At 40.1% G+C, this 21,576-nt stretch overlaps 1 protein-coding gene across 2 annotated transcripts in view; it reads right to left on the bottom strand.

Annotated features, from left to right (window-relative positions):
- LOC120803673 (kazrin-like) overlaps nucleotides 1-21,576 on the bottom strand; it is a 105,768-nt gene that overhangs the window by 3,032 nt on the left and 81,160 nt on the right. Inside the window, exons 3-8 of one of the 2 annotated variants that reach the window (XM_040152395.1) lie at nucleotides 14,984-15,175; nucleotides 4,146-4,282; nucleotides 3,127-3,297; nucleotides 2,693-2,776; nucleotides 1,387-1,576; nucleotides 26-162 (exon numbers count right to left, since the gene is read on the bottom strand). In XM_040152395.1, the coding sequence (XP_040008329.1) occupies nucleotides 26-162; nucleotides 1,387-1,576; nucleotides 2,693-2,776; nucleotides 3,127-3,297; nucleotides 4,146-4,282; nucleotides 14,984-15,175 (911 nt within the window). The remainder of the gene's footprint in view (nucleotides 1-25; nucleotides 163-1,386; nucleotides 1,577-2,692; nucleotides 2,777-3,126; nucleotides 3,298-4,145; nucleotides 4,283-14,983; nucleotides 15,176-21,576) is intronic. The other variant, XM_040152396.1, reaches the window with a different exon arrangement.

A 21,576-nucleotide genomic window follows, 5' to 3' on the forward strand; every position in this document is an offset into this window, starting at 1 on the left:
GGGTGCAGTGGTGGGCAGCGCTTACATTGCAGAGGGAGTGGGTCCGATGGCGTGGTGAGTTGATGTCGCTGGGTGTGGATGACCGGTCTCCCTCCACTGCCGAGGCGTCGGAGATGATGGAGGGCTGACGCGAGTGGCACGGGCTCACCCGCACAGCAGCCACTAAACGGGACAAGAAGGAAAAGAGAACAGGCTCGTTTTCTTTGGGGTGTGTTTGGGCACCAAAAGTAGTGAACAGGGAAAATCGGATTATTCCACAACACCCTTAAATAAAAATGTATTTCAAAAATTCCCTAACCAAAAGTCTGAAATTTTTTGCAATCATCTGCAGTTGCTAAGCAACAGTGAAAATAGCTTCACCGAGGCTGTACAAATGTATGTGTACCAGTGAGACTTATAAGTACAGTTCAACCAGTTGCATAGCAATTTGGGGGTTCGTGACTGTTCAGACATTTTCCCTGTTTTTTTTTGTCTTCGTCTGCTTCTTTCTTCAGATGCCACCAATTAGTTAGCAACCTGTTTGAACCTGTGGCTCTGGGAGGACTGAGATGGACTTCTATGCTTGTGGCTGCAAGATTGATTTGTGAAGTACTTGGAAAGGTGCCAGTAGTCCATTTTTTGCTCTTTAAAGTGATTGTTTTATTTTTTAGGAAGTTTAAGATTAACCTCTAAGGGTGACCGTGGTTAGATAATACTTAAAAATTCAAGCAGGAAAGAAGCTGAAGGAGGAAATTATGTAATCAATAAGACCTCCAGACTGCAATTATTTTATAATGATAACAATTACTATTTAATGATAATAATATTGATAAGGCTTTTGTTATCTGTATATTATTTGACCTATTGTACCTCACCTTGACCCGTGTGTAGATATTTGCAGCTGAAATTAATAGTCACTGAAGTCTGGTGAAAAGCGTTAAAAAAATGAAGACAACAAATATAAAAAAAAACTTTCCCTTAGAAACTGGGTCAAGTTATAAGTTACTGCAACAGTGCAGACAAAATGTTTGAATTTCACTTACTTTTAATTTTTTTTTTGTAAAAAACAGATTTAAACTGAAAGAAACAGTACTTAACACCCAACTGATCCTCAGCTGCCACCACTCTCAAATACAGAGGAAAGATTTGTGCGCAGCAAAGATAAATGAAAGCTGCAAAGCCGAAAAAATGTTCACTGTAACTGCTACATAAAGCGCATGAAATGTCACGACCAGAGCGTCTTCAGTGGCCAATAGTGTGGTCATATTAAGCAGATGGCACCAGTGGATGTGTGTGAAGCAGGCTGACATGAGCATGCAGAGGGTAAATGATGGTAAAATCACTGTGCGCAGGTCAGTTCATGTAAGGGATGAGGGTGTTAGAGTATGTGTGCTCATGTTGGCCTACCTTGTCTGTCAGTGGGATGCCCTGTATGGACATAGAGGGACTGCTGACTCTGTCTGATGGCAGCAGTCAGGGGAAGGTCAGCCTTCATCACCCACTCCTGGTTGTTGCCGTTGACAACCGTCTCCGTGGGCATGGCCAGGGAGTGACGCTTGGGCACATCCTTGGTCAGGGTGGCTAGTGACTGTTTGGCCTTGAGAAGGTAGATGGACAGATTCAATCAGGCAGAGAGAAAACATACAAGCAAGCAACAATCCTGGAGAGAAATATTATAATTTTTGCAGTTTCTGGGTAGTTTTTGAGGGAATTGGTGTTTCTGTTAATGTTACCGCTGTTTTTATTTATGCATATGTTGTATGTGTATGGACATGTGCATGTTAAGTTATGTATCCAGAATCCTAGTACAAGTCTCTGAATAAATGCAAATATGTGAGTTCTCCCATGGGCTCCTCATGTGGTTGTTGTCTCATGAAAAATGCAGCTGTATCCCGGTTAGTCTTTTGTTGTGTAAAATCTCTTGCTAAGGCTCCTGAGAGTGCCGAAGAAAAAAAAAACATGGACGGAATATCTGGAGGAGGTGTTTGCTGTTTTTCTCCTTTCATGGGTAGAAGTTAGGGGTTCGTGGGGTGTAAAAATGGAGAAACTGGAAATAATGAAGATTTTCTATAACTTTAATGAATACAGTTGCTCGTTGGAGCTTTGTCACAAAGCACTATTCACCGCTTTTCAGCAGGATCAACAATGAGCTCCTGGAGCCTTGGGAGATGTGTTTTCTGTATTTTGTGTCTATCAGAAGTTTTCTTTTCTTTGTGTGTATGTTCTCTGATTAGCCTTGACACGTTGGTGCTTTACAAATGCTTGGAATCTAGTTATTCTGCGAATCATATCATCATGCCAAGCGATGGCAGGCTGCAAATCAACACCGGTACAATCAGCTTCATTGCAATCATCTCTACCTGCCAACGGTCAAAAGATTATCAATCATAGTCTTTGACATGCAAAGCAGAATTACAGTCACAAACCTTTGGAATAATCATTAGTTGTCAGAATATTGACGATTTTTCCCTAAGCATTATTTTTCTCAATTAAACCTAAAACACATTCAGATATGTCACAGCAGGAATTCGTGGGATCACCAATGTTAGGATCACTGGGTCGGGGACTCCATCAGGGACGGCTGAGGGTTAGTCAAACACGTGCAGCTGAGGAGGGGCTTTCCAGGACGACAATTAGGTGACAAATAGGAGAGATTTCCAAGGAGTGGGAGGGGCAAGAAAGGTCAAATTTTAAAGTTGGGGGCCCGTCTTACCGCCATGACCCTAGGTGAGTAGTCCCTGTCCGCAAGCCGCTCAAACACCCGGAACTCCATTCTCTGATTGACACAGTTACTCATCTGGGAGGTTGGAGACATGAGGGATGGCCATACTGTATGTTCAAAAGCTTTTGGTGCTTGATTATATGCAGAATACCCAAAATCGTGCAACAGAGAGATGTACCGTACATCCATGAAAAAGAAAAGAAACAGAATTTGTGCTTTCTTATCTGTAATTTGTATTGTTTGTTGCTGTCAGTAGTTTCAATACTTTGATGAATATGTGTCTGAGCCTTGATACTGTACTTTGGTTCAGTTCAGTATGCATTTAGTGTCCTTCTCTCTTTCTTACTGTCTGTTTTTGTTTTTTATCGGCAGCTGTACTTAAAGTTTTATAGAGGGGCTATCTAGTTAACCCCCGTCTGTCTCACCATGGCCAGTTCAGCTTCCAGCTCCTTGATGCGGTTCTCCTTGAGGTCGAGCTGAGAGCGCAAAATCCCCGTATGCTCTGTGGCTTCCTTGGTCTGCCGCCTCAGGTCCCACTTCTCTCTCTCCAACAGGTCCTTCTCCTTGGCCAGTGCCTTCACCGCATCCTCGCTCTCCTAGTGGACACAGAGATCCTGATGGAGTGGTTCACATATAAAGCATATCTTTGAAAAATTAACCGAATGAGTCTAACCTGCAAAATAACAGCTCTGGGCTAAATTTCAAATCAATCATTGTAATCTTTTTTTTCCATAGGAAGAAAAAAAGTCTAAATTGCTATTTTCACTACTTTTTGAAATTATTTTATGTCCTGAGATGAAATAAAGGTTTAAACAAGGCCTTTGCTTGACTGACAGGTACACATACCTTCTTAAACCTGCTGTATATAAAATATAACAGATGCATTGTTTAAGTTTTATTTAGTGTCTATCCTTGGAAATGACAAATTCAGTGCATTGGTGATATTTTGTTTTGGTACAGGAGAATACACATTATTGGAGTGGAACAGAACAACAGCAACAATAAACCTGAACATTTTATCTTAATGCCAAGAGAAACACCCCATAGCAGTAGTAATGTAAATATTCCTCACAGTCACACAAACACACAGGTTGTCAACATGCAAAATATCATATGTTTTCAAGGTATTTTATAGCATGGTAATATATGCAGAGAGCGTAACAATTTGATGATCTGTTTTTAACCTTGAGTAGATTAGTAAAAGTACAATGTACACATCCATAATAATATTCTCATCCACAACATGCAATACAATTCTCACTTACAAAACGAGTTCTAAACAAAACCTCTGTTTTATTTGGTTCTGTTGCTGCTTGGACGTCGACTATGTTTGCCTAACAGGCCTTTTGGTGCTATGAGCTACAAAAAAAGGAGACTCTTTGCATGGGTGTTTTTGTGCGTGCATTTCTGGTGCCTGTATACAGTCAGAGCGGGCCTGCCATACTTTTCTGTGCTGCTCATAGTTGCGTATGAAGTCGCGGAGCTGCTCCTCGCGGCTCTCCAGTGTGGCATAAAGCTGCTGCATCTGGTTCACCAGGTCTGCTTTCTCCGCCTTCAGACGCTTACGGTCCGACTTCATGGCTGCAAGAAAGGATGAGAGAGTGAGAGAGAAAGAGAGAGAGAGGGGTTGTTAGCTGGCATCAGAGACCAGCAACATTTGATTTTGGGTTCAGGTGTCTCCGTGTCAGTGTGTGTGCATGTATGCCAGCAACGGTACATGTGTTGTGTGTGAAAAGCATACATTTACACCAGAAGGGAAAAATGAGGATGGTTTTAAGTAACTGATTGTTGGTGGGTTAAATTGAAGAAGTTGCCAGAAAAAAAGTAGTAACTGTGTTTTGAAAAGAGTTGTTTATATCATTGAGAGAGAGAAAACATTTAACGTCTTTTCGCACAGAACAAAAGAACAAAAATAAATGCTGCCCTCTCAGGTTTCCACACGGAGGGATTTTAGCAAGTAAAAGGATTTATGACATTTACGTTTTGTCAAAACAATTGTGCATACAGACATATTGGCTTCAGAAATGCAATTAATTTAAAGGGGGCACACATAAAGACCTTGTATTGGTCTGCTAGCATGTTTTGAGAAGATTCATGTGCAGAATTTCTTAGTTTTGATATTCGATATACACTATAGGTACCAGTATAAGTGGATGTGACCCTTAAGAATCTGTCTGAATTGTCCTATAGGCCAACACTGGTCGTTAAAATACATTAAATGCAGACAATCTGAATCTAAATACCCTCAAGTCTTGGCAGTATGTGATGTCCATAAGTCCCCATTATAGCAGTTCCTTCATGCATAATAAGTAGGTTATTAAGCACCTTCAGATATGAAGCGTTTTAAGTAAAAACATTTAATACACCTGCTGTTGCTGGTCTAATGTGGCGTGACTGCATTTTGATAAAGAAGTGAATAACACATGAACCATCCTGTCAATCTCCTCTCTGCTGCAGGCTTCATTAGAAGGGTCTCTCTCTCTCTCTTTTTATCTATCTCTCTGCCACACACTCTCTCTAATCCTCTGGCACTTCACCCACGCATCATGATAAAGAATATGGTTCAGTGTAGTTATTCAGAGAAGCTCTAATTTTCTCAAAGACATCGTCTCCTTTTTCACTCCTCTGCATCTGCCTCTTCTCCCGCTTTCTCTTGATCTCCTCTCCCTCTTAGTACAAGGCCGTTTTCCAGACATCTGCTTAAAGCTGAGTTTTCCCTCCAGCTATATCGCTACACTGACAATATATGTTTTATTGATGGCTTGTGGATCCACAGTGTGACTGTCCACCTTTGTCTCCTTCGCTTTGACATCTATTTCCTTACAGCAGAGCAGCTCTAACTACTGGATGTGTCATAACACCACACAGTTCTCTTTTTTCCTCTTGATGCTTGTTATCATGTATTCACCTTTCTTTTTTCACTCCTTTTTACCCCTCCAAGCCAGCTGTCTGTCATTAATTAACTTATATCAAAGCCTGGTTAATTGCGTGACATTCACAAGTTGCGTCTGGGGAGCATGCTCAGGCACGTGAGATGGAAGTGCAGTTTTACAAGGACAGAGTCACCCTCTCGTTTCCCTCCTTCATTATATTCCTGTCAGCGTTTCACATCGCTTCCTTTCACTCGTTCTTTAGAGGTGGAATCCCCACGCCAAAGGGATATGCAGGCCAAACTAGCCGGTGAATAAAGACAAGAAACATCCCTTATTGGCCAAGAGAAACAGGAAATCTCCCAGCACCTGCCTCAGGAAGTGAAATCAAAGCCGTCTTTGTGATGAGCCAAAAACACTGCTGCTGCCTCACATCCTGCACCTGTGACCATTGGCAACATCAACCCTCCTGGTGTCGAATACAAGAAAGCACTCACTGTGACTCGGTAAAAGGGTCCATTCACAGTAGCAAATCGTGTTTGCATCGTTACTTACCATTTAAAACCTATGCATACACTTTTAATAAACATGGCAGTTACATCACACTAAAGAATGTACATCGGGTGAGACGGAGAAGCACTACCATGTCTCCCTCTGCTGAAAGCCATATTAATGACTGACATAATCTGGCTCAGGCCAAGCCTCCAAGAATTATTACCAGATTAAACAAGAAGGAACCACCTGGGAACCATGCAGAGCTGAATCCAAAGTGTATGGAGCTGAAGGAGGAGGAAGACATGGAGCGGAAGCTATTTAATAGTCTTTTCATGGAGGAATTATATCCGTGCAAGCACCTATCTTCTTTCTTGCCATGCAATCAATGAATATATTTTGTGTATTTTGAATATTGGTACACTTTTTCGATTATACCTACTGTACATTTCCTGCATGTTTAAAATGCGAAACAGTGGCTGCCTTTGTGCAAAATTGTGTGTGCCTGTGTGCAAATTCAGATACTAAAAGCTACCCCCGCCTGTGTAAGCAGAAGAAGAGCAGATCAGGATTCATGCAAAACAAACACTCACCATCAAAAGTCCAAGCCACTGTTCCCACAGCCCAGTGTTAAAAACAAAAACACCTGCCTGTATCACCCTCTCCCGACACCCTCTCTAAAATCTGCATAAGTGGTTTTTAGCTCACTACATAAAGCCTATTCTGCTACCAATGCTCTTGTGCTTTTAAGTAGTTTAATGTGAACATCTACTATTGTAGTGTGTTAAAAGCCTTTGTCTGCTGGGCTCTCCTATGACCCTATGCTGCTGGAGGGCTACGATTGCCTGCAATGAGTGGGCCAACTCATTAGATACTAAACAGGAACACTGGATTCCTGAGGGTCTTCCCACTGGCTGGATCCATCCCAGTATTGAAACTAGCTTAAAGTAATAGACTGGCATTTTGGGAACTATTCATATAGACATACAGAGAAAAAACATTCACACTGTATTTACGGCATATACAGTAGATATGGATCGACAGTTAATGAGTGGATGTATGGTGGTCAGGATGGAAGAGGATAGCATAGCAAAACTATGTTTTGTGCTTGCAAAATGCTGAGTATACATGTACTGTATATGGAAAACAGAGAAGTGGATTGCACTGCAGGAAGGAAAATTCTTGTATGTTTTGATGCTTTTTTCCTGCTGTGAAAATACTCCATGTCACCACATGAATCCCTTTTGTCAGTGACATGATTTCAAGCTGCTGTTGTATGTAAAGATGCAGCTTTTTACTGTTAACTTTGAAGCCTACAGGGGGGTCATTGTTTGATTCTCAAAGGATGAACAACTCCTCTAACCTGAACCATATACGCAGGTCTCTACTCTCTCATGACCCGCAGGAACGTCTCCTGAGACAGCCTCCCTACGGCGGGAGGCATTCTGGACTTTTTTTCGTCATGATTACAATAGCAAAGACGTGGCTAAGCTTATGGAACAGTCACAGTTTGGTTAGGTTTAGGCACAAAAACCACTTGGGCAGAATTAGGTGAAGAGCCTCCTAACATGGACTTTGTTGCTCTTTATACTACGTCACCTAACTTCCTCCTTTGCTCCTGTCACTACTGCGACTAGAGGTCGCCTAAGAATAAAATGTAACTATGGGTCGTAATAAGCTGCTTGCACAGACAACCTATTTGGTCTTCTTTTAAGGGGAGGGTAGTCGCCAGACGATTTGGTGGACTACCACTTAAAAACACCTCATGAATCTGTCACGCTATTAGGCCAAATTCTATGTGGGTAAATCAAGCGATAATCAAGTGTCAAATCCATTTCCAGGAGAAGCCTTTCTGATGATCCCTGAATGTGAAGAAACAAAATCAACCTCAGCCATCGCATTCACCGGTTCACGCAGTCTCAACCTATCACTATGGTACACTTTTCACATCCCACTCACTCCTTGTCTCTGGTTAAGTAACAACCCTCATTATCTGGTATGCCCTAAAATAAATGACAGGAGAGTGTGACAACAATACAGGAGTCTTTGAGGAATTAATGTCTGTATCATGTGCAATATTTATGCTACTCAACAAATTTAATATGGTGTTTAAGCAAAGACTGCTGTCCAAGCAAGTTCAGTTTACTTTCAGCACCAGACTACAGGATCACAATGATACACCCACTTATCAACACCCCTTTAGAAAATAATGTTCTTCACATTAATGAATGAACCCACTCTACACTGACACTGCTCCGTATGACTTCAGTCCTAAAGAGAAGGGGCAGGCTTTTAGTCGGCTCTTAACATAATTATTTGGGCAGAGAACAAAAGAGACATTGGTTCATTGGAGGGAGTCCATTGTTCACGGTTTGGGATTTTAAATGTGCCAGCCGAATAATGAAGAAGGAGCCTCAGAGCTGTACAATGTGCTCAACTCCTGCCTATCTAAGTAAAAACAAACTCAATGTGTTGTATGAGGTTGATATCGCCATTGGTACAGTTTTACAGTCTTTATGGTAGAGCAGGTAATGTTACTCCTGTGTGAAACTTCTTTGCAGTCATGGTAATTTTCAGACATTTTAAGGAGAGTTAATAGATGTTTTAACCTGAATCAACAAACCTCACCAAGGTCATTTGACCCTTGTTATAGGTCTATGCACAACCTATACGCTAAGCATTAAAAACAGATCAAACATTGCTCACTAATAAGTGATCTGGAGGAGTGTGTGTCAATGAGTGTGTGTGTGTGTGTGTGTGTCTTTGTGAACAAGCTATTTAAAAAACAGCACTAACACCAGGGACTCACCAGGGGAGAAACATACCTCCCATAACAGCACCTCATTACTCACTTCTCTGTCTTTACTGGGTGCAAAACAAAATTATTTGGCGCTGTGGCCTGTAGAAAGGCTGAGCCTAATTGTTCAGGTGCAAGCAATGTAACAACACTGTAGCAGGCAAATGCAAAAAGGAGAACTGCGAGATTCAGATACAATGATATAATGTCTCTCCGAAGACTGAAGTACCCTTGATTACCACTTGGGGCCACTGTGATCCAAACACGTGTTCTCATTTGAGACCATCCAATTGGAGTAGACTGAGGAGCATACAGAATAGCAAAACTTCCCCCATTGCCAGTTATGATGAAGCTTCTGCCAGCATTGAAGAAATAAATCACAACAGATTTGCGGAAACACACCAGCCCGCGTTGATTTCACCAGGTTTCCAATATTCAACTGGAGTCTTTTTTTTTTTTTTTTGAAAAGCCTTTATTTGTTTAAAAACGGAAGACACCACGAATGCTGATGCAATTACTTTAATGTTATCAGGTTAAGTAGCCTGATGAGAGTTGACAGCACTGTGTGTGTTTGTGTGTGTGTGTGTGTGTGTGTGTGTGTGTGTGTGTGTGTGTGTGTGTGTGTGTGTGTGTGTGTGTGTGTGTGTGTCTGTGTGTGTGTGTGTGTGTGTGTGTGTGTGTTTAAACGCCTAGTTAGGGAAGAGGCCTTGTATTCAAGGGCAGAGCTGCTTTCTGAGTACGGTGTAGCGTGAAATGACACTAAACAGAGCAGGCAGACTGTGCTTTGATGATACATAGCTGTCTGTTGCTTTCATTGGAGCTGTGGATTGACTGGGAGTCCCTCAGTGATAGTAATTATCCAAAGAGGAAATAGCTAATTAAAAATAGCAGAGAGGGCCAGCTATCCTTCGAAATTTCATTAAACACAACTTTGATGAGAAAGTCCAAATAAGGTAAACTTATACACACCTTCTGACAACAGTCCAACTGTGTTAGTCAAACTGTGGTTTCTGTTTTCATTGTGCCTTCACTTTAGGCTTCGGAGATTGCCAAGACAGTTTTGGTTCATTGTCATTTGTGTACTTAAAGGTAGGGAGGATGAAATGACTTCAAGCAGTAGCGCTTGGGCTCAATTGAGTGCCCACGGGCATCATGACAAAACCTGCAATTGTGAGCTGTAAATTACCCATGATTACAATTAAAGTGCGAACAGGCACATAGTGGGTGTGAGCTCAGGCCTTAACTTTGAAACTGTGTGGGCATCATATCAAACAAAGGCAGAAGGGGAGAGAGAGGAAAGGAGACAGTTAGGGGGAAATGAAGAGTAACTGGAGAGAAAACAGAGTGAGAAGTAGTGTGCCTCTCTGCGTTCTCCATTTTGCATTCATAAGCAACAGAAAATCTGCATGTAATTTAGCTGCAACCCGTCTTAACTGAGGTAGCAGTGGCAACACAGTTTCTGTGAACCATTCCCAAAGTAAACAGGTATTATCTCAAGTGGCAGAGAGAAAAAGGAGGGGATGATGCATTTCTTTCATGCTACTTCATCACTCCAGCCTTTGGGTTTTCATCCAAAGCTGAACCACAGGAAAATAAATAAATAAAAACTAAAAACACAAAGCTTTGCTTCACAATAATTGTTGGTAGCACTTCAATAAAAACCCTGGGGGCGCTCCAGTTCTCCAAACATTGCTCTGATTCTTCAGGGAAAAACACTTTGTCAGAGCATTTGGTGGGATGTTCACAATATGCCAGCCTTGTGAAAACTGGTGGAAATCAAATAGACTCGACATCTCGCCTCCAATCAATTGAAAGCATATGGAAATTGCTGTAGTAAATGAAGTATTTTCAACTCCAATAGCTAATGAGTCTTTTTCTTCCAAACAAAAAAGTAAACAGATAAGGAGTGTTGAGGGCTTCAGGAACACAGGAAATATACATAACCAGGTATCTGTTTCTCTAGTAATAATCCAGTGTAAACAAGTCTTGCAGTTACCAGAACTGATGTGGCCCTGTGAACAAGCCCACCATTAGACAGGGGCACAAAATTTTAAATGTGGGCGTCCCCGTGCCTTACATCAAACTTCACGTGTAACTAACATCTAACAATCCAACCCAAAGATCTAACTCTCTATGCACTTTAAGCCCACGGTTACTTAATATAGTCTTGATAACAAAAGGCCAAGTCATTTTTTGCAAAACGCACTTAATTTTATTTTTCAAGTAGGGAATATTTGATCAAACTTAAAAGTAAATTAGATATACTAAAGACCTCATTATGCGTTAGTTGAAATAGTTGTTGATACTGCCGCTCTGACGGCAGTATCAGAGGGGAGGTGAACACTTCTGACTTTGGATGTGGTCAGATGTGGATGTTGTATAATCTAGTTCATCTGTAGCAAACTGAGACCTTAAGGTTTTTGAAGCTGTTTTTCAGGACCCAATGTGACACATTATATCCCAGAAACATGCTGAAAACGGTCCCAAGATCTTTTCTACATCCGTAGCAGCCCTAATATGTTCTTTTTTTCCAATGCTTGCATAATGCACAATTTTTAAAAAATGTTAGCTAGTTAGTATTTACAAATATTTTCTGCTTTCAGCTTCTTCACCTCCACGCTGAATGCTTTTTATTTCTAATAGTTTGTTTTTCATAAAACATTTGGTCATTGCATACCTTTTTAATGTTCTCTTCATTGTCTCTCATGCCCATTGTGACAGCCTATTAAGATGTTAAAATACACACAAAAAACTTGTCTTGTCTTGACTTTAATGGTGTCAGAATATTCATGGAGCCACATCTTTCAATCTGCCCGCTGTCCCTATCAAAATAAACCCACACACCACAATTATCAGCATTTCTGTCCGGTACCATGTGCAAGTGTCTGCAGCACAGAACATGAATGCATTTGGTGGAAGCAGCTAGAAATCCAACATAAACAAGACAATGAGACAAAAGGGGATGGCACATGTCTTTTTGCTTGAAAACAACTGTAAATATTGCTGTGGATAAAGCCAAAACCACATCAAACAGTATAAGAGCAAAAAGCTAACCAATACTGTTGCTGGTCTTTCAAAGCTGTCTTAAAATAGTATCCTTGGAGTCTGAGCAAGCCACAGTGTCAGTGTATGTAGATGGAGTGAGACAACCGTGGACTAACAGAAGAGCTGGGAAACAGCCATTGCTGTGCGGGCAGTTCATGTGGAAAATAACAATAAAAAATATAAATAATTCATAAGTCTTGCTACTTTCACCACTGAATGCAAATATCCTTTTTTTCACGGGTCACTCTCTGGCCAAAAGCTCCACCTGAGCATCAACTTCTGCTCTATTGCTTTTATAAAAGGGCGAAAACAGCGAATAGCAGCAGGAATGTCTTCTCACTCAAGTTCACAGTTGTTTCAGTTTGTCTCTCTGAACCTTCTCCAACAGAAGCAGACTTGGATATGACAACAGCCAATTTCCTGTTGTCCTCCCACATACCTCATCCTAATTGCAGACCAGATCCACCGTGCTTAACGTGCCCGGACCTTGTAAGCCAACCAAAGTCCCCTTTATAAAGCTTTCAGTAGCCGCTGATTACTGTCAGTGCCTGCTGGGGCTGGTAGGCTTTGGCCTTCATTAACAGGCCTGAGTCATACGAATGACTGTATGAGCCTATGTGCAGTCTGTTCAGACAGCCCAAAGTCTAACTGAAGAAGAGATGAAGTGTTTATGCAATGTGTTCTCTATTCTGCTCAGCCCCAGTCGGTTTTTGTTTTTGTTCACTTCTTTCCAAAAGCATAGGCTGCAAGTGTCAGGTGATATGTCACAGCAACAAAATCCCCTGACAGCATGTCATGCATTTGTCTGATACCAAAATGGTGGTTTTGTGCTCTGCCTCATTCCATGGGCAATAAGTCTTTGAAAAGAATGATTCACTGCCACGCTGATGACATCTCTGCTTGATGGCCTGCAATCCACTGTGCACTGTCTGGCAGAACTTCTTCATTACTTTACTCTGTGCACAGTCTCTGCAAGGGCAATACTCTCATCCGTAAAACAGATATAGAGCACCAAAAACTGTGATTGTTGTTCATTAATGGAGAGGAACATGTACTATTCATTGGTATTTCATCAGTTCTATAAAGATCATCATGGCCATTTTGAATGCTAAGGCTCTCTCCAGGGGGTGATCTCTTTTGCTAAAGAATTATATTTTACCTGTATTTGAACATTAAAACAAATCTTTTATTGCAGCTAGAACAATAACTTTTTCTTTTTATTCAATTTAATCCACATATTTGTCCTTTCTGTGCCAAAGAATAAAACATCCATATTTTGCACAGTATTATAATCAGCACTTTATTAGTAAGCAGCTTTATAGTTGTGAGTGCAGTGTCTGAATGCTGACTATTAAAATGACACAGCATTTGAACATTTACCTTTGAGAACAAGTCCTTTCGATGCATTGTTCTAAAAATTGAATTTTCAAGGTGTGTGGCCATGCAATGCCTTGCACTGTCTTGGTTGTTTTTTTCAGGTCAAAACATGACACTTACATGTTTTTGCTTGGAAGTCAAATCTGTGGGGATACAAGTTTCAAGAAAGTTGCTTCACAGCATCCAAGTCCAAGTCAAGCCTTAAGTCCATATTTTTGTGAAGTTGATTTTCAGTCTTAGTCTAAAGTGTACAGCTGGAGATTTATAAGAATCACCGGAGCTTTTGAGGTGAAAATACTACTATACACTAGAAGTGAGCTGAAAGGTTTAGGTTAAGGCAAGACAGACATCTTAACATTTGGAGCTTTTTTTTCTTTTTTTTTAATTACATCTTCCTTCACTTTTAAACTGAAAATACAGCAATGTTCTGATGATACAGTGGTGCTACCACAGTACATTGTGCTGTATTTAGCGGAGCGGCTTTTTAAAAAAAAAAAAGTCAACGCATCAATGTCCTCTCTCATCTGCAGATACCACTTCATCTCTCGAGTGGAACACATGCTAATGGCTTGTAATGCAGCTTTTTAACATCACTGTTACAAATCCTTTTGTTAACATTATGGTGACAAGAAGAAAAAGAGCCCTGGTTTCAAGCCCTATGGAGCAAAATGCAGCCGGTTTTCTCTCAGCACGAGTGAGGAGTGGCTAACGGAAGACCTACATCACCTGGTGGCTAAACGGCTACAGAATGCGTCGAATGTGTATCCATATTTTCACATTCTCGCCCAACAGGACAAACCAACAAATTGACACAATTGTTAAAATGTAGGCTACAATAGGTGGACAGGATTGTCCTTGCTGATTCTGAATCATAGCAAACTACTATGTGTATAACTGTTGTATAATTTCTTGGTGTGTGTACTGTACTGTCTTGTGCATGTTGTTTGTTTCTTACCTTCTTTGTCTGTGTTAATTTTATAAGAAATGTAGTTGAATTCCAGATGTACTTTGAACATCTGACCGGTGAATAGAAATTAAATTATTCACTTTTTAAACTCCTTTACATTTTTTTCTTTTGATGAGCATTGTCCATGTCAAGTAAAACAGAAAAATATAAATATTTACTAGTCTGGATGACTTTACAAACTTGATTTATTTCAAAAAGTAGTGAATGTTTCCATACCCTTTTCTGGTAACAGCATGTAAAAAGTCAGAGGAATATTTTGGATTGAGAAAGGGCACATCAGAAAATAGGCTTACCATTCACTGTAGTCAAAAGTCATTATTCCTAATTTCTTCTTGACATTTTTGCATTTATTTGACAGTTGAAAAGAAATACAATAAGAAATGTTGAAAGAGAGAGGGAGCATGAAATGCAGCAAAGGTCCCTCTGCAACTGGAATCAAACCAAGGACATTGCGGTTACATGCTACACACTAGGCCATCAGGATGGTCCAGAACTAATTAGTATTATACATATATAATTTAAATCCTTTCTAATTCCTTTCACTATTCAGAAACCACTGAAAAAGAGCCAAACTGTTGCTATGACCCACTAATACACTGAAGAACAATGTGCCTTTGAAGCCAGTCTCTAGGCCTTCTATCTCTTGCAGCATCACTGCCCATATTTTATAATAATGATGATATTAGTGAATGAAATAACACACAAAGCCTCTTGTTTCCTGGCAAGGTCCTTACCTTGCAGAGCTTCCTTGGCTCGGTCCAGCTCCTGCTCCTTCTGGGCCAGCTGCACGCGTAGCTCGGTGGCAGAGAGCACGTCGGCCGAGCAGCCTCCCTGGGTCTCCTCCAGGTCCTTACTCAACATGTCCTTCATCTGCCGCAGCAGGTGCACCTCCTCCTGGAGCTGGGCCACCTCCTCACGCAGTAGGACTACAACACAGAGAGGGAGGAAAGCTTTAACTGGCTGACACCAAAACATGGCCCAATATATTCCTAGTAAAAATCTGTGTGGTTTTGATTTTGCCAGGCAGCTTCAACAATGAATTAGTTTTAAAACCAAAGAAAAAATGTAATTCCAGTAGCTAGAGAAGGGTGATATGCATACTGGGATCCAATCTCATAGAGGTACATTAGCTTTGAATAGCTACATGACTGCAGAAATCGTTACGTCAGAAATGCAAAATTGATTTAACATCACCATAGGAGGTTATGGTTTCTTCTGTAATTGAGATAACTGCGGTGCCAAATTACTGTTGGTAATAAGCATCATAGGGGTAGGTGGGGTCCAGTTGATGAGTAGAGACAACACATCGATATTATGATGAAATTTGTCTTTGAAGTTGCCTGTTGAACTTGCTCTGTGTTGTCAGGAATTATGAGAGGTGTATCCATTTAATATTCAGTGGCTGGTGCTTTAAAGAGCTACTCCCTGGCGCTGTTGCAAAGAAGCAAACAAGAAAATGAAAACAGCAGCAGAGAGAAATTGATTTTTCCTCACAATTTGAGTCACTGAAAATATTTCAAATTGCTTTTAAAGTATCAGGAGCAGATATAGAACTTCACTCGCTTTTAAAACAAGGCACAACATACAAATGTCACACTTCAATTTCTCACATCAACCCTAAATGTCGGGGGGGGGGGGCTGCTCAGCTCCATCTCGCATGGCTCCACCATCAAGTGCCTCACATAAATCACACTTCATATATCCCAGCTTCAATATTACTGTCTGAAAATATAAAATCAATCTGAGATGAATGGGAGACAGAATATGCCAAAAACTGACAGAATACAGATTGCACTTCAGGTTTTAATAAAGTGTAGGATGATTATTTTGAAGATTGAAAATGTATAGTATGGGACAACATACAGAGCCAGAAGTGGCTGTCCATCAAGGTTAGCCAATTCAGCAGAACGGCAAATGCTTTGCATTCTGCTTAGCATCAGTGGAAATAATCCTCTCATTCAGCAAGTTTGCTTGTCTAGTATCCCAGAAGTGGACGGGTCCCACTGGAAATCATATTTACATAGAAATGATAAATACATGTTCTGCAAGCAAAAAGTTTGTCTTTCAAGATTAGTAAATTTTAATTTAAATTTTGGTTAAAAGCATTGCATTTTCCCACAATACGGTTAGGTCCTTGAGCCACAGATGCATCTTTTCTATGAAAATAAGGCACTACTCTGTCATCTATAGAGGGGTATAGGGGTGTTTCTGTTGTTTTGCCAAGACAAAATGCAAATACCAGATACCTTATAATATAATGTTCCCAATGACAACAATTCTACAAACGACAGCCTAAAATATTGCCTCACTGTTGAACCAACACCTGAATGTCAAAGTGAACATTATAAACTTCACAGGACTAGTATTCATTGTGGGTATATTGTTTAGATGTTATTTGTCCATTCCAGAAATATTCTCAGTATCTGATGTCACCAGTGACAAATTCATTGCTGTTGTATGTTAGTGACTGAAACCTACGCGAATGACACATCTATCTTTCATCCTGTGGTTCGACCATGGCACTAACAGCTCAGTCTTTACTCCTCTTACGGCAGACCTGCTGTTATACTTCCACCGTTGTGATTATGTTGGAGAAGGACACTAGAGATGTTCAACACGACAACAAACTGTGAGAACAAACTAAAATGGAGGACGTGTGGTGTATGCAGCCTGGCTATACTCACACTTTAGCTCTCCCCTCTCCTCCGCTGAAACTGAACTGAACCATTAATACCAGTTTACAGTCTGTATGATGTGTACCTGCCTCCCAGGGCTTTTGAGTCCGTTAATTTGTGTTCACTGACTAAATGTAAGTGGCTGAGGATAAGGGCTGTCCGCTAAATAATGAGAATGAAATGTAAAAGGGGTTATTAGGAGAGGGGTCGACAGAAAAACGTTGGTGTGTGGAGTGTCATTATACAGAGTTATACTTAATGGACCTGATAATAGAACCACATTTTACGGAGCAACTCAAGCAGGAACGCCCTTATGGGCAAACCAAAGAGCTGGCTCGTTCTGGAAACAACCAACCACAAGATCCAGTTCACTGGTTTTTAAAAGTTCTATAATAGTCACATACTCAATTCAATTACTTATGCATGAAATGTGCATGTATTGATTGTGCAAAAGCGGCAAAATAGGGAGTCAAGGGACAGGACACTGAAAATCTATGTTTTATCTTTCATAGCCAATCCATAAATACTGGCTAACAATTATAGTTGATATGATCCTCACTCCCTTATAGAATTAAGATACTTCTTGGGTTTCATCCACAGTTTAACCAATTGTGAGACTACTCGCTGTGGACGTAAATGGTGGGACATTGCAAAATTGTAAATAAATACCATTTCGTCCACAGACATTGAGTTTACACAAACATCCAGATGATATAAGACTCACCCCAACTTTCACCTTTCCATTCAAGTTAAAAACTTTTATGTTCTGCATTGCCTTTGACTAAAAATTAACTACCTATTATTATCCACCTTGAACTTACAGTACATCCTGAATTACATTCTGCTCATTACTGATATTTCTCTTTTGAAATTGTTATTTATCCTTTTAATTCAAGGCAGTGGTAGCAGTATTGTACTTAAGTACAGTCTTGAGGTACTTGCACTTTAATTAGGTATATATATAAAATCATATTAAATTATATGATTTTACATATATATATATGTATATATGTATGTATATATGTATGTATGTATGTATAATATATAAAACAAAAATGTCCTGTCTAGTTCAAGCTCCTTTTCACATTTCAGATGAGTTGTATGCAGTCAGATGATTTCCTTTCATTACCTAACCCAAAGAGGTAAAATTATCAATATTTCACACAAAAAATCAAAGACTAGAGAAAAGTCTAGAATATCAATGCAAACTTGTCTTACAGAACTTTGTTTTTTCTTCTTTCCTTTCCCCCACTGATTATCTCACTACCTCTCAGATTTATCTTGTGAAAGAAAAGACAATACCTATGCTTAGTCAAATCCTTGCCTTCAAGCTCCACATACTGCATGTATGATGTAGAAACCATGCAGACAAATAGACCAGGACACAGATGCTTCGTGATAAAAAAAATCAGCCTATGAAAAATATGGAGAAGATCTTGATTTTGCATCCTCATACTGTTGCTTCATTCAAACCTGTTTGCAGTGATGACTGGTTAAATTCCTGCACTTTACAGGCAAGAGCACACTCAAAATCTATGTTCGGAAATGCTAGATTAACTGTCTAAATATGCCACAGTTGTTAATAGCAGAGTGTGTGAGGTGGAAACAGATGTTATTTCTTCTTCGGCTTTCTGTAGGCGAGCCCAGTGCTGGAACACTCTAGATAAGACTGTCAGAGGCTGGGGGAGGGGTGCGGGGTGGAGGTGCGTGAAGACAGCCACCTATTTTTCAATGTCCGCATAGCTTCTAAGTCGGCAGGAAGCATGCACTCTAGCTCTGCATTACAAATGACAGTCAGAGCGGGAGCTTCCTGATAAGTGCTATCTCTCCTTTTCCCTCCAGGACTCCATACAGCTCAGGGTCCTCCGTGCAATGGCTGCCAGCTTTTGTCTCGTTGAGGTTCATAATTTAGCATGTTTATCTATATGTAAAAATTAACATAATTATCTTTTTCAGGTGTTAAGTTTTGCCTCACACTTTTTGAATTTTTACACGATTTTCTTTTTTGTATGGTGCTAAAGTACAAAAACAGTCTTGTTAATTGTATATGATACTGTACTCTGTTGCATACAGCATTCACCAAGTTTCTCTAACGTTCTTTGGATTTTAAGTCCATAAAATGGCTTGTGAAACGCATATGACGGAGAGAAGCCACTGAAAAACATCTCAAAACACATGCAAATTCATGGGTCTGGCTGAATGAGGAACCATGACGACCTAATTGTAAAAGAATTTCAAAAAGCATACACTGTGAGTGATATAATATGTATTAGCAAAAGAAAAGGCTGCTATTCATATTAAATTTGGACCTTGGGTAGTTTTTTATACAAAGCTTTTCAGTGAATCGTAAAAAAAAAATTTAACCCTGAGAGCAAAAGAATATGAATAGGTATCCAACTATTTTAGATTGGGTTCCTGAAATCATTCACCGCAGCAACCACAGTCAAATGTTACCAATCTCAACCAAGGATGCTTTTTTTAGCTGCACCCCGCCTCGATGGTCAACAAAAGCCTTCTGGGCCTCAATTACTTTTCAAACATATAGAGATATGAAAAAAAAAAAAATGTTTCTGTCAGTATGTAGGACTGAGCGCACAGGAAGTTTGACATCACAGGGCTTGGTTTTGTTTTGCAGTGCTGTGACTCTGTTGCCATCACAACCGCAGTACTAGTAGGGATGAGAGGATGTATCAGTGTTGGATGGTTGCTCCCTTTCGGCTAGAAGCTCAGCCTTCAACACCACCTGTTCCCCACTGGCTGACATAGGCGGCAGATTTTTTTACTCCTAAGACACAGCTCATAAATCTGACATTCTGTACGGCACATACTGTATTTCACAATTGTACTTAAAAGATATATACGGTTTATTAAAGTTTTGGCTTTATTTTTGTAAATTTGGCCAGTATTTCTATTAAATATCATGACATTGTACTCACCTGCTGAGATCTGGGAACACATTATTTTGCTAAAACAAAGTCATACAGGGCAGGAAACACAAGTAGTCAAATGATCAGACAGGTTGTGAACAGGCCAACAGTTAAAATAATATCAACATCAAATGTGCCCAATATGTCTGTTATAATCACTTATTGCAGAGACTAATACAGTACAGTAGGTCATAGGTCAAGTTTGAAGTTGACTCAAGAAGCCAGTCTGTAACCTGTGATGAATGCTTAAAGCTGCAATAGCTTATTTTTTCTCCACCTGGGGGCAGCAGAAACAAGTCGTGAACACTGTCACCACCTTTTCAGCTGATATGGTGAACTTGTTAGCAACAGGTGCTTATTTATACATCCAACTGTTTTCACAGGATCATTTGATGCATTGTCATCGTCAAAATATTGATTATAGCCCCTTTAAGACCAGGTCGCACCTGAAAGTTGCACAGTTGAATTCATGTTTATGTCACTGCGAAATAGGTGGTGCTAGAAGCTCGTTGATGTGGGGACTACTCGCAGGGCTAGTTGGTGAACAACTATAGCTGGTGAGCTAACAGCTAACATGCCAGCATATGTCAGACATGATAGCCCTTCAGGATTCTTTCTATTTACTCTGTACTGTGCCATTTACTCCCCCCTGGCATTTTGTTTTCAGCACTGTACACCATTTTATTCAGTTACTGAAGAGACAAAAAAAAAAAAAGTGCTCAGAGCTAGCTTGCTTGCATGTGGCCTTGGTCGGAAACAAGACAGTAAATTCAACCACTGTATTCAAAAGAGGTCTTTGTGCTTTCATCTCCTGTCTCATAACTGTCTACAAGCCATTCCTATTTTGTGGAAAAGTTTATACTCTGGCAGAGGAGGTTAAATAAAAGTGAATGGAGCTACACAACTAATGAGCTATGATAGCTTCCTCCATTTTGGACTCTTTGCTATCTGTCTCCTCAAAGGTCAGCGCCGTTGAGACAGCTTGCTATTGATCAATGGCACAAATTTCTGTGTCAAAGTTCACCAAAGTTTAATGCTGGTGTGACTGAGCCTTTGTAATTGACAGTTTCAGTATTAATTTTATACCCTAAGCCTTTTTTCTTCTTCTTTTCTCAAATAGGTTTGGTCAAACTGTTGACCTCTGTACAACTTGTTTGGTTGGCTGACTGCTTGTTTTTCTACAAAGACAATAAGAAAAAAATAATACAATAAAATTAAATCAAGATAAATTTAACCTATTAGACATTTGTGTGAAACTTTGGTCATAAATAGCGCATTCATTCTTGAGTTATCACCAAAAACATATTTTGTGATGTCACAGTGACCTTGATGTTTGACCTTTGATCACCAAATTTTTATCAGTTCATCCTTGAGTCCAAGTTAACATTTGAAGAAATTTCGTCAAGGTTTTCCTCAGATATTACATTAAACAAAAAGTCGGATGTACGTACAACCCAAAAACATAATGTTTCCGGCTACGGCTGTTGCCAGTGTCTGCACAGTGTCTTAAAAAGTAAATGTAGCCTATAAAACTTGGTTTTACGACAGCCTAAAGTCTACAATGCCTGAAGCATTAGGAGTTTTGGTAATTAAGCATTAGCATGGTGTCTGCATTTTACTGATGCCCAGAAATTTTCTCTGACAAGTCTTATGCAGTTGTGAAGTGCAAAAGGGATTAAACAGAGGCTAATGATGACTGATATTTATCTCTGAATTGATCTGCAA

Source organism: Xiphias gladius, chromosome 18 (genome assembly GCF_016859285.1).
Source record: "Xiphias gladius isolate SHS-SW01 ecotype Sanya breed wild chromosome 18, ASM1685928v1, whole genome shotgun sequence".
In the NCBI taxonomy this organism is placed as follows: Eukaryota; Metazoa; Chordata; class Actinopteri; order Istiophoriformes; family Xiphiidae; genus Xiphias; species Xiphias gladius.